General features: G+C 33.6%; 1 protein-coding gene across 1 annotated transcript; it reads left to right on the top strand.

Moving 5' to 3' along the window:
- The first annotated feature begins 10509 nt into the window (after window positions 1-10509).
- On the top strand, window positions 10510-12769 carry LOC129312364 (protein FAF-like, chloroplastic). Its single transcript, XM_054954933.1, has 2 exons — window positions 10510-10744; window positions 10866-12769. Exon 2 carries the CDS (start codon window positions 10905-10907, stop codon window positions 12495-12497), a length of 1593 nt encoding a protein of 530 aa, XP_054810908.1. The 5' UTR covers window positions 10510-10744; window positions 10866-10904; the 3' UTR covers window positions 12498-12769.
- The last annotated feature ends 1705 nt before the right edge of the window (window positions 12770-14474 follow it).

Genomic DNA, 14474 nt, shown 5'->3' on the forward strand with positions numbered 1-14474 from the left:
GGGTTTTTATTATGAAATTATTTATCTAATAAATTATTTTTTCACTAATTATCTTTTGCTTTGATATTTTAAAACACGATAAATTAAAACAATCTCATCTCTTTTTCTTTTTTATCAACATATATAAACAACGTAATAAACATTAAGAGTAATTTGCCCCTTAAGCACCACGTCAAAGTTCAATTATTGGAGATGTATATGAAGAGAATTGTTTAAGAAAAGACAATCCTTTAAATAAACCTTAAATTTTTTGAGAGATTAATCTTATGGTTGTTGGCTCTATAGATATTTTAGGAAAAAAAATTGAGAGTAATTTTAAAATTTTGAAAATATTAACTAACTTTTTTAATTTCTTAATTTTTATAAAGTCATTAATATTTATTTTTAAAAGAGACTGGAGAGAGTAATTTAGTCATTTTTTAGCGTCAGAGAGAGAGAGAGAGCGCTGAGCTGTGCGTAATTTATGCGCATGCATAAACGACGAAAATTTTTAGTGCATAATTCAAATTCTTAGGAGTCATGAAACGCGTTTAGCATCATTTCTATATTGCTGGGGCTGCCATATTAAATGTGTTTACTAATTTTCATATCAAATATTAAAGTTCTAAACAAATTAAAATTATAGAATAGTAGTATAGTACGAGACAATTTATTTTGTAAACTTGTGATTATTAAGCGAGTACTAGAGAGAATATATTTGTCGGGAATGAAAGTAAATTAAGGGAGCTTAATGGTGCTCGCAGAGTAAAAATTCCTTGACACAGAATAAATTTATAAACTACATATGTAATTTCGAAATTCTCAGAATGAAAAGTAACGCTTATTCTCTCTTTTTTAAAAAAAAAAAAATTGTTTCTGTGGACTGCGGGTATATCCGAAGAACAAATTCATCATGGCTAGAATCTCACATCTATATTAAACCAATGTAATTAACTTGAATGCACTCTTACGCAATCTTCCATTGTCTTTTTGGACGGTGACAGATCAAATATAATACTACACTTGTTTTTAATTACAAATCCATTAAATTAATAGGAGAGTTACTACATAATTTTTCTTGGCCGAAGAGTGATTATATAAATTAAACGAAGCCTCCCTGACATTTAAAAAGGAACAAAATAAAGAAATTGAAAGAGAAAGTGAAAAGGCACTATAAATGAATTGAAAAAAAAAAAAGACACTATAAATGAATTATGTTTATCAATATTTAATTAATTATCTGGCTCATGCTTGTAAATAAATGTACATATAGTACCCAAGAGCGAGACCACTATATAGCATTTGTTCCTTTCCTAAATTTATTGTTAATCCAAATGTGTAGGTCATCAAACACCATACTAAGCTATTTCAAAGCTTAATTAAAAAATAATTGTCAAAAAGTTTCCCACTGTCAATTTAGCTTCCGTGTTTCTAAATTAGGTCCACTAATGATGCGTGCTAATCCAATACTTTTATGACTTGAGAAACATTTAGCTCGTAGGTTGACGGAATCCTAAAAAATAACCAACATCGTCATTACAATATTATTTAATTTAAAGTATTATACCATATAAACCAATGTCTTTGATTGCTAAATTTAATTTTTAATTCATCAGATCACTCATTACCACACATATGTTTTTATGCTTGTATAGTTTGTGAATATTTAAATATTATATGGCGTAGGTATGAGTAGGGCCAAAAGAACATGAAGTAATTAAAGGCTAGCAATAGCTAGTCGATCATCCAAAGACAGTAGCTACCCAATTCATTCATAATATTGTTTAAATTGTTAAACGTTTATATGTGATTGGCGAGCAAAGAACCGAACACATAAAAGCAAAATTCGGATTCTCGAATGTAAGAGGTTACAAATTGTTGAGTCAACTTCGAATAGATCCATCCAGTTAGAGGGCAAACAAATCGAATTAATTATAAACAGTAAGTGATTCTAATAGTATAATAATTGAATTTTTAGGCCTCTAAATTCTTTTGATTTCGTGTTTAGAGTCTCAATTCTTATAATTAACATTAGTTATTAGATTTTTTTTATGGAGAATAAAGTATGCACCAGAGTTTCTTCCCTGATCTGTATTCCACAATTTGATCGATTTGGGTGTCACTCGCTAGCCTAAAGGGCCATTGACTTTGAGATGCTTAAAATAATGTCAAACTTTTTATTCGGTGTGGCAGATACTGGCCGCGGTACATCTAAAGAAATGTGGAGACTCGAGTCACCAAACATTACAACAAAAATATAAAATATCGACTAAATTATTATTAAGTTAAAAAATGTTCATCAATTATAGATATAATGTTTTTAATAGCGTTAAAGGAAATTTTACTCTAAACTATAGATTTAGAAATGTCTTGACTCCTAAACTTATTTTTGGTACAACATTTCTCTTCAACTTTTAAAAATTGTACAATATAACTTATATTATTAACAAAAGTTAACTTAAACTATTAATTGTTATAAAACAGTACGAAGAATTATAAAAAATGACCCAAAATTGTAGACAATAATTCTTGGTCCTTTTTTGTAATTTTTATTGTCTTTTTCTATAATTCTATAATCAATTAGTGATCAAAATTAACATTTATTAGTGATGGGGATAAGCTTATACCATTTTTAAAAGTTAAATGTAAATATTGCATCGGCCAGCAAGAATGAATTTAGACTCAAAAACGCTCCCAAATATATATTTTAGAGACAAGTTTACCTTTTAACTCTTTTTAATAATACTCCGACATCTAATAGAGCAACTAATTTAATTTGAGTCGTTATGTTGGGCTTTAATGGAACGAAGCTTCCAAATATGATCCTTTTCAATTTACAAATTTATACTGCAAAATCAATTGTCTCATTCAGTTTTCGTTACCTAGGAATCTTTTTAAATTTTTAGAAAATTGCACTATTAATAAGAGAAAAATTGTGTGGTTTACCTTAGACCTCATAAAATATGAGGTCATAGTCTCATAACTATAAAAATACAGTGAATTGTGAACATGTAATTGCGGCTCCTTTAAAGATCATGTGATATTTTCAAGAGAGCACTTAGGATTTTCAATTGTTTATTTTTTTATGTGTTAATGTGCAATTTAAACTCTAGATTAAACTATAAGTCTAGGGGCAATTTGAACCATTTACTTATAATTAGTATATTTTAAACTTTGACCAATCCAACTCAGAGCATCTTCACTCCCATAGTTAATTTAAAGTAAAACTATATTTGCATCCAAATTGTGAATTTGAATGCTCAACTCAACTTAATTGGCTTTAAAATAATTAAAAGAAAATACTAATGAAGCTTTTCCACTAAGTCAAGACCATTCACATTTCACTTATGATAAGTAACCATGATGGAAGAAGTGGTTCCTAAATTCAAGGAACTGGTGATCATGAGGTTTAGGCACTAAGTCAATATCATCTATAAATAGATGAGCCCTCTCTCAATAATTATTATCAGCATCAACAAACTATCAGTCTCAGACTCTATGTCTGTTGCTTTATTTTATTTTTCCTTTTATTATGTAGTTTTAATCTTTATTTTTTTGTTGTATAGCCAGCTTAGCCTGCCATCTCTTTCTTTAATTAATGTATCTCTGTTTTCCTATATCTACATTAATTTTTCTTCATTTCACATTCTCACATCCGGGTGAACTATTGTAAGGAAGCCTTAATTCCCTCCGTTTGATTAAAAGTCAGGTTGTTCCATCCTTTTGAAACCATGTGTCCCTGACACGTCTTGCGACACCCTTTTTTATTTTTCCTAACAAAACATAACTTTAAGTTTAAGTAGGCCCTAATTCTTAGGTCTCCCTCTTCATCTTCCTCCTCCTCCTCTTCTCCAGAAATTAGTTTTGCCAAGATGAGCCAGCTCAATTGATGACCCCTTATTGCTATGTTGCTAAAGTTGTGCTCTCCTTTATCATTGATCAATTAAGCTCTGACCCCTTTCTTCATATTCTCTGCAGCGCCCCAGCTCAACTTGTGCAGTCTTGCTTTGCTCTTGATCATTGACTTGTCATTTAGCTCTCCTTTAGACTTCCTACAAGTGCTTATTGTCCATCGCTTGTGCTCATTCTTGTTGTCCTTGTCTAGTCGCTCAACTACCCACACACTGTGTTGAAGATCTCTTCATGGTTCTCGAGTTTAGAGTCAACAACTAGGAAATCTACATTTTACATGGCTTCAATGATGTTAGCAATTCTTGACGTTCTCCTATGAGGAACTCTACTTGACCTATTATGTAAATGCTAACCATGAAAGTTTTGATTGGATTAATATGATCGAGGCTATTGATACTGCTGATAACCTAGCCTTGAGTTTTGTTAGTTGCAGCCATATGGCTAGTTGGGCATACATGATCCATCTAGAAGGCATTAGAGTCAGAGGAACACCAAGTGCTAATCCTGGAGTAAAGCTGCTTCTTGGACAATGATGGTGGTGTGAAGACACAGAGAGAGAGGGAGAGGAGGGAGGAAAAGTAGAGAGACACAAATAGATAAAGGAGGAAGTAGGGAGGAAAATGGGAAAATTTCACTGAAAATCCTTGGACCAGACTTATTAAAAAAGTAGGCTTTTGAACTTCTAACGTGTCATTGTAAGACAGGGATATTGATTTGATATTAAACTTCACAAAGAAATGGCAATACTACCCCTCATTGAAAGGGGAAAAAAAGAAAAAAATGGTCAATTGGCTAAACCGATAATGCAAACATGTAGAAGACAGATAATGCATGTAGCGAAGCTTCCTAAGCTTCTCTCCAAGACTTGAGCTAGGGTGTTTGAAGATCAGTGACACCTCTATTGTTAGGGTTCCTACCCAAGAATCTTCCTTAACCGAGACTTAGAAGGAATTTGATTTGGCGATCGAGTAAAGATTATTGAGTTGAGAGAGGATGGATATCGTACTCGTAGGGTTTAATAACAAGGGTAAAAATGAATGATATGTGAAAGTGATGAGATATAAGAAACCATTAAAAAGAATTTAAAATAAACAACAGAGATTGAAGATGAGATATAAGAAAACATAACTATCATATTGGTAAGTGATGCTTATACCCCAATGAATATTCATGTTAGTAGCTTCCCATCATCCACATCTTCCTCTATCATATTGATATCTACAACTTATACTAATATGAGTCACTCATACTCCATATTAATTTATTATACCAGTATGAGCATGTTCTATCAGTATGAACAAGTAAGGTAGGAAAATGAACAATTGTATAAGGTAATGAACCACACACATTAGGGTGGCAAATAAGCCATTTAAACATGAAATCTTATTGATAGAAGCATGTTTTACTGATATGAAACCACACTTGGAATTCTTTTAAGTTAGTGTTGTAACAAAGTAAGGTAAGAAAATGAACAACATTTTATAGGGTAATGAACCATATACAATAGGGTCACAAACAAATCATTCAAACATGAAACCAACAATTGAAATTCTTTCAAGTTAGTGTTGTAACAAACAAGTGAGGTAGGTAAATAAACAACAGTCCATAGGGTAATGAATAGGGTGACAGACAAGTTATTCAAACATGAAACTTTATCAGTATGAGCATGTTCTACTAGCATAAAATCAATACTTGAAATTCTTTCAAAGCAGTGCTATAACAAACAAGTGAGACAAGGAAATGAACAATAGTCCATAGGATAATGAACCACACATACTAGGGTGACAAATAAGTCTTCCAAGCATGAAACCTTACTAATGTGAGCATGTTTTATTGGTGTAGAACTAACACTTGAAGTTCTTTCAAGTTACCATTGTATATGTATAATAGTAAGATTTAAGTAGGTGCTTTAAGGGAGTTTATTAGGTAGGAACTCCAACGACGAAGGTGTCACTAATTTTTAGATGCCCTAATTCAAGCCCTAGAGAAAAGTTTAGGAAGATTTACTATGTACATTAATTATCCATCTTCTACGCATTTGTCTCATGGGTTCAGCTAATTAATTGTTTTTTCTTTTTTCTTTCAATGAGAGGCAATGTTGTCATTTTTCTGTGAAATCTAATATCAAATTAGTATGCTTGATCACTTGCAGCAACATATCAAAAATTTAGAAACTTTTTTTTTTAACAAGTCTAGTCCAAGGGTCTTCAATGAAATTTTCTCAACAAAAATCACATAGAAAGATGCAAAGAGAGAAGGGGAGAGGAGGGAGGAAAATTTGCCACGTAAGGTGTATATATGGATCCACTTCCTAAAGCAACGTTTGTTTTGTTCAAATGAATGATAGGAGTCAAAATGCCCTTAGCTTAGTTATTTAGATTTAAAATGTATCAACTATAAGTATAGATTTTAAATCATTCATGTTTTTATGATTTATGATCCAAATTGAATATTAAGCATTTTTTATTCCCACGATTATTGATAGAAATTAAGAACTAAATGAATTTGCAGGCTTCGATATTTATTTATTTGTTCCATAAAGCCTATAATTTTCAGCATCCGAACATGCTTTTAGAATCTAACTAATCCAACTATTGATTGTTCACTTTGAACGAGCCGCTTTTTTTTTTACAACATTCCAAATGTAGCATAAATTCTCCGATAAAGCGTCACGTCGCTTAAAAAAAAAGGGAATTTTTAAATAAAAAAAAAGCGAGAAGGAAAGGAAGGTACTGACATTTATTTTTTAATTATAGACTAATATCCATATTTTAACTGCACACGTGTGTTTTTTTGTTTGGTTCAGACAATCCTATTTGAAAAAAGTTCGGACTTAAATTTGAGGAATTTGAAAGTTGATTTTTGACGGTATGAGATTAACTCTTTTCATTAGATTATAATGTCTGTTTTAAAATAGTCAATAAATGGATTTTCTTTGCTCCGTCACCTCGGCGAGTCAGCGGTAAATAACGAAATCTTACCGAATCTTCACCCAGTAATTTCTTTGTTTTTTTTTTTTTTCCTTTGGTCAACTTCTTCTAGTATTCTTAAACTTTAGTCAATAGATTTTGCAATATCAGAAATATATAATTTTCTAATTCTAGATTTACGTTTTGATATTTTCACTCTAACGACAGCGTAGTTGAGAATATTGGAGTATCGATATGCTCCCTCCATTTATATATGCCATAGCAAAAATTGGTTAATTATAATAATTATATTTGAAGATAAAAAATTAAAATAAAATATTTTGTGTTAATAAACATAAGCATATATTAATTTTTTTTCATTGATGTAAATTATGAGGAGTAATTTAAAAAAATATGTAATAAATACTTATTATTGAGATATGTAATTTTATTTATAAAAGGAAAATTAAAAGTGACCTTTTCTTTAATAAACAAAAATGGAGGGAGCATACATTAATGTAATCATCCTTAGTGCGTGTGTCACTAAAAAGAATAATGATGTCATGATTAATGATGTTAGAAAAAACTCGGGAGAACATACTAAAAATAATTTCTTAGGAAAAAAAAAACTGCCTTATAAGTTTCACCAACTGCATGACAAGTCTCCAAATGAATGGAATGTGATTCTTCAATTAGTTTGTTTTCCTATAAATAGAAATGAGCAATATTGAAAAGGGCATTGAAAAGGTGCAATATAATGCTGAAACTTAAAGCCACCTAATGTGATTACCATGCCTGCCTCCTCTGAATTTGGTACTCGGCCTATCTTTATCTGTCAATTTTTAGGATCATCCTTCCCTTTTTGGGACATTATTTAGTTATTCTCAATCTCTGCCATTCCACTGCAATCACACGTTGTGACTTGTAACTAGTGTCTGTTCTTTAGCCCCCCCCCCAAATAAAATAAAAATAAAAATAAATTAAATAAAACTGACTTCTGTTTGTTCAATTCTCAAATTTCAATTTCATGAATGAGAAAAACATAAAAACTGAGAATTTTCTCCTTGCCAAGGTTAATTCCGCTTCAATTGCTGGAGATTTAAATAATTTTTTTAAAATCTTACGGTAACCACAAGGTCCATGCGAGTTGCAAGAGGTTGCGGATAAGAAAAAAGGAAAAAAGAAAGAAAATCAACATTTTGTAACTTAACAGTGTATTATTGAGTCTTTTAAAAAAATTTAAAATATATTTTTAATTTTCTAACTTTATATAAAGTTTTAATTTAATCTTTTAATTTTATAAATTATTTTTTAGTCATTTAATCTCAATATTATTAATTTTAAATAATTATTTTTTATGTCAATTATTATTATTTAAAAAAATAAATTTAATGTGTCGATATTTAAACATATTTTATAAATATTTAAAAGTTTAATATAAAAATTTATTGGGATAAAACTAACAGTATTAAAGTTAAAAGGTTAAAAAGACACTTTATAAAGTTAACAAATTAAAATAAATTATATAAGATTAAATGATTAAATGTATATATTAAAAAAATTATATAATTTGATATATGATACAAGAATTGCATCCCATGCATGTACCCGAAAGTAGTTTTTGGAAAAGATAATTTAAGAAGCTTAATGGAATGCCATGGTGGATCATAACATAATGAGACCTGACATGAATCACATTATATTGCACCCTTCATAAAAAATATATTTTTCCCCACCAGCAGGAAGATTTTTTCCCCCCCTTAATCCATAAAAGGGGAGGGGGGGAATTGAACACTTGATGGAAGGTGGGCCATTTGGTTTCAATGAATAATTAAAAAAGAGACAGTGTGGTAAATAATTTTTCTTCAAAGAGAAAAAGACAGGGGGAAAAAAACGAATGTGCAAAAGCACCGAAATGACATCTTGACTCATAACTCAAAACTTGAACTTAAAGTCAAGTCTTTTTACATATATTAATTATTAAATTTAATTTCATTTAATGAAAGACTTTTTATATTAATTTAAATTTATTTACACTCAGATAACTTAATATTATATTGTATAGTTTAAATCTCCTAAAAAACACGAGAGTTTACTCTTGTCCCGTCATATGTTCATTCACTTAGAAGTTAATGTATAGGTAGATAATATAAAATAGTATAATTAATTCGGGATGTGATCATCAAGTGAGAAATTAAAAACAAAATCAATAAAAATAATAGATAATTGTGGAAATCGTCGTGAGAGGTGATCAACGTCAGAAACTTTTTGGTGGGGGCTAGGCATGAGTATGGTAGATGAGTGACGGACAAAATGCCTCAACCCCCATAAATGCAGAGGTCACATGACTTTTATACTCTTTCATTCACAGTCACACATAATTTCAACTACTCACTCCCGTGGGACATTCCAGCTCTGCCCTCAATCCCATGGGGGGTCCCTGAAAGATCAACCCCCTGACGCCAGCTCTTTTGTTTCCGCTCCTTATTATTCCTTTCCCATGATCTTATTCATATTTATACAGACACATACGTGTACATGTATGTATCTACAATCTACTCTACAAGCATGTATTATCACCTAATCATAACTCTCTCTCCGAAAAGCTAATTCATCAAGATATGCAATGCACTCATTTATATAAAAAAAATCTTTTTTAAATTCTTTTAATATTGGATATAATAACTCTCCTGTTCAATTCATGATACTCCTCATGAGTGGTTCACCAAAAAAATCTACTAATTAAATAAACTAGGATCTAACCTAATATCACTCTCTGAGAAGCCATTATTCTCTTTTTAAAAAATTAACTTATTAAGGTGTGCAGTGGATTTCATAACTATCTTCAAATCCTTCTAACATGAAATATGACATTATGCTCTTTTGGAAGTTCTTATTGATATCATCCATGTGACCCCTGAGCGGACAGTACGTCATGTGACTTTTCAAAGAACAATGAGAAAATAAAATCCTAGTTTGGTTAATGATTGTGATTGTAACTTGCCAGATTTATCCCAACAAACCGGATTGGCCTTCCCAAAGCCGATTCCTTTGCTTTCTTCTTAAGACATTTTCCACCTAAATTAATGTCTCGTTCCGTTTTAACTAATTGGAAGTATCACTTGTTCTTTGCATGGAGTGTTGCTCAGCATATTTGTCTTGTGAGTAACTTTATGGTGCCCATGACCTCACCAAGCTTGTCATGGTCTCTCTAGTGCTTCCTCTACCTCTCACCCTTTTTTATGCCCTTTACCTCCCATTATCAGTTGAAAGACACGCTCGTGTCACTAAACAAGAAGATCATTAGCCATGCTTTTAACATCTTTAAAAGCTTTCCAACTTACAACAAATAAAGGCTGGAAAAACAGAGAGGCGGCCAACTTAGTGAAAGTGATAGCAAAGCATGTGCAATTAGTTTTTCATGCGCTCAGTATCGAGCACCTAGATTTTGTCAACATTAGCGATAATTTTTGGTCGGTATAACGCAGTTCTTTACTTGAAACATAAATCCAGACTCGCTGAATTAAAAGGAAAAAAAAAAAAGTTGAATACGTTAGACAAGAATCCAACATATTATAGTGCTGTCCAACTTCTTTCAATCCGAGTCTCGATTGAGATCGAGACCGAGGTTGAATTGTATGTGAAGAGGAGCAAGAATTGTAGGAGAGAGGGCTCATGTAAACCGATATGAGGGTGCGCACTTAAACCTGTTTTTCTGAAGTTTTAACTCTGATGGCACAAGGCGTCTTTCGATGGTGGCGTGGTCGAGGGTCCCACTGGACACGATTCTCCCAGCCTTTCTTTACCACTACAAATACCCCTTCATTCCCTTCATTTCACGACCATCATCATCCTCATCACCTTCCTTCTTCCTTCATCTGCAACTCGCACTCACAGTGGTCTCTCGCTAGACCTCTGTTGGATGCTTGTTGGCCCCCTCTAAGGTAAATGAACCCTTCAAATTTTGAAGCTTCTTCCTCCCCTGCTCCCTGGGTTCCTTGTTTTTTTTTTTTTTTGTTCTGTTTAGGCGTTTTCCTGATCAAGTTTTGGTGTTTTTATACGCAGATAAGTAGTTGCGTGTACTTCTCCTTTGGGTTATTGGAGATGTCTGCTCAAGGTTTAATGGCCTTGTCTCTGGGGACGGAGCAAGAGACTAAGCTCGTGCAGAAGCAGGGCATAGTCACTATTCTGAGCTCTGACTGTGAGAGGAACAGAGCTACTTCTTCTTCTTCCCTGCGACGCACTCTATCCGCAGACATGTCCTCCAAGAAATGGCTCTCTCAAAATGGGTTCTTCTCTTCCATGAAGAAGACTTCTTCATCCCAAAAGTTCTCACATTCAGAAACCATCATCGCAGCTGCTGACTCTTGCTCCTCCTTGTCTGAGTCGGAATCATCAGATGACTGCGAAGAAAGGAAAGATCTGGAGGCTGAAAGTATTTGGAGCGCAATCCAAAACGACAAAAACAAGGAGAGTGAGAAACCTCGAGCGTTTGACACCTGGAGCTCCATTGTATCCCAGAAAACCGACGAGGATGCCTCCAAATCACCCCTACCTCCTCCTTATATTCATCCACTTGTGAAAAGATCGCAAAGCTCTCTGAGTGAGAAAAGCCTTGAGATTTGCACAGAGAACCTCGGATCCGAAACAGGGTCCGATGGGTTCTCTTCATACCCGCCATCTGAGACCGGAGAAACAGAGGAAGATAAGGACGAGGAGGAGGAAGAAGAAACAGAAAAAGAGACGCTCCAAGAACAACGCGAGGTGGAGGAGGATTTCGCTATGCCGAAATTCAATTACTCTGCAACTTCCAAGAAAGCTGTTCCTCGTTCTTTCCCTCCTCCACTTCCTTCCCTGACTCGTCAAGATGGACCTTCTGTTCACATGAGGTCCCGCCGTGAAAATGGAAGGCTTGTCCTCGAAGCTGTCTCCGTTCCTTCTCAGAACAATTTCTGTGCTCGTCGCCAAGACGGCCGCCTTCTCCTCACTTTCAATAACCATGCCACCGACGACGAATTCCATCATGATGATGAAGAAGAAGGAGAAGAGTCAGACGGAGAAGATTACGATGTAGACATAGAGGAGATGGAAGACGAGTTTGGGGGGTATGAGAAAGATCAAGAAGAAGAAAATGAACATGAAGAGGATGAAGATGAGGAAGGAGAGGAGGAAGAGGAGATTGACGAAAGTGAGATTATAAGACAGGCACCAATACTGTCTGGCAGAGTTGAAGGCGCATACAGGTTTGGATTAACAACGAATAAGCCAATTGGGTTTGTGAAAAGGAACCCAGAGTGGTCGGGGAAGTTGAACGAGGTGGTGAATTCGGGGGATGTGAAGATCGTGGAAAAAAGTACGACGGCGGCGAAATCACTTCCGCCCAGGCCGAGGTCGGCAAGATTGGTCCCACCAGCACCAGCAGGGGCAACTTGTGCAGCAGCATCTTTCAATGCTTATGAATACTTCTGGAGAGCCAAATCCACAGATCATCCACAGAATAACTCAACCCTGAAGAACTATAATAGCAGCAAGCGAATTGACTGCGAGGCAATTAATCAAACAACACCTCACGAGCAACAAAAATCGATGGTTCTGAGAGGGAAGAATGGCGATTACTTGGTTCACAATTTGAAGAGTTGCAAGGAGTCCAGAAGATCCTTTCTATTCTGGGAACCCCATTGTATTGCCACATCCTGAGTCACACACCACAATTACACAATTCAAGATCACGAACCCCAAGCGGTCCCACTGCTAATCCACAACACGAAATCCACTTGCTCCAATTATTAATTACTCCATCCGTTTCCCTGCCCAGTCCCGCTCTTCAGGGAGATGTCATCAAATAAAAGATGTGGAGAAGGACAGAGAGAGAGAGAGAGACTTTTAATTTGTCAGATCAAAGAAATGATATTTATATGATATTAATGTAATGTGTACGCGTATGTGTGAATTCATCTTGCTTCTTCCAATTCTTTTGGGTTTTTTTTTTTTGTTTTTTTGTTTTAGAGGTTCCGGACGGAATAGAGAACGCCAAGTCACCGCACCAAGGCTTTCGGATGGTTTGTCTTGCCTTCTCGTGCCGCTATGATATTTACAGCTCTGGTGATATTTATCCTAATCGCTCTATTCATTCATCAACGTTGTTGACATCCCGTAACGAGTGTCCAACACTGGAAGTTTTCTTTTATTGCATTCTAAATTTTTTATGTTTAGACAAGCAAGAAAATAATGATTGCATCCGCGCTTTTTATTATTAGCTTATGCATATAATTCATATAATATAATTTTGGATCATGTTTATCATTTTTTATCTTTACTAATTTCGAAATGAAAAAAGATGCATTATTTGCTCGAATGATATATTTCATTTTGAATATACGAGCAATTTAGTCTCTAGACTTCAGCTATCTCAAGGTTGTCTCTTCTACTTTGATATTTAACAAAATAAAAACGGAAAAACACAATTCTTTGTTTGATAATGGTTAATTGACTTAGATTCAAGTATTGTTGGTTATAATTAAAGGTAGTTCTTTTAAAAATATTTTTTTCATTCATACTAACTCAAATTTAAAATTTTATGTTTAAATAGTCATAATTCTTTCAATTAAAATTAATGTCTATGGGTCCTACCCAAAAAAAAAAAAATTAACGTCTATGGGTAACAAGATTCAAATTCGAAGTTGGGTGTGATCCTTGACTTTGGGTGGACCGTCTTGTCTGGGTGAGAATAATGGACGCTTGCTTTTGAATTTTGAAGGTTTTATGTGAACGGAGCCAATGGGGCTCCAAATTGGGTCACGTCCAGATTGAGTGGTCTATCTTTTTGGCAACATGACTATCCACCTCACGATATGTTTTGCTTTGCTTGCTTCAGCCCTAAGTTTAGATAGTGACTGCTATGCATAGCCAATATGAACAGATCGGCCTCTGTACTGTGCTACTGGATATGTCTGTTCCCCTCTCAACTAATAACAATGCTATTTATTACTATTATTTTTGTTACGGTTGATTAATTTAATGTCTGCATTAACTCACGAGAAAAGAAAAATGGGGCAGCACGTGTATTTTGCATTGTGGCAATAACTTTAGGGCCGAAGCAAGCAAAGCAAAACAAAATTATTGAAAAAATAATAATAATTTTACGATTATATGATTAAACAATGATAGAAGGGACAGTGACATCATCATCTACTTTAACCGAACGTACATTAGTGCGGCCTTTTCAGGTAGGTCACTTGTTTAAACAGGGAAGCCAAATAAGCCTTCCCGTCACTTGTGTTTCAAATATTTTTTTTTTAAATTAAGAAAAGTTGTTCAGTTAACTTATTTGTTTAAAAAAAATTTAATATTTCAATTATATTCTTGTTGTGCAACCTTATAATGCTATTCATCTTTAATTTACACTTTGTGCAGTCTCATAGTGCTTTCGTTTAAGTTACAAAAATAACTATTCAAATTATGGGAATGAAAAAAAATCATTTAATGTTTTAACTAGCAATTGGCATCTTATAAATTGGACCAAATTTATATTTTTGGGAGGCATTTTATATAAGAAACTGGAGGGAGTACATACTTAGATACGTGTGTACCAATTTATATACTGTTAGTATTTTTATTATCAATGTTTAATAGAAAATTATGTATATTTTTAATTTACGCGATTTTGAGTTGACC

This window comes from Prosopis cineraria, unplaced genomic scaffold (genome assembly GCF_029017545.1).
Source record: "Prosopis cineraria cultivar Desert tree isolate PC_DT_omini unplaced genomic scaffold, ASM2901754v1 PC6, whole genome shotgun sequence".
Lineage (NCBI taxonomy): Eukaryota > Viridiplantae > Streptophyta > Magnoliopsida > Fabales > Fabaceae > Prosopis > Prosopis cineraria.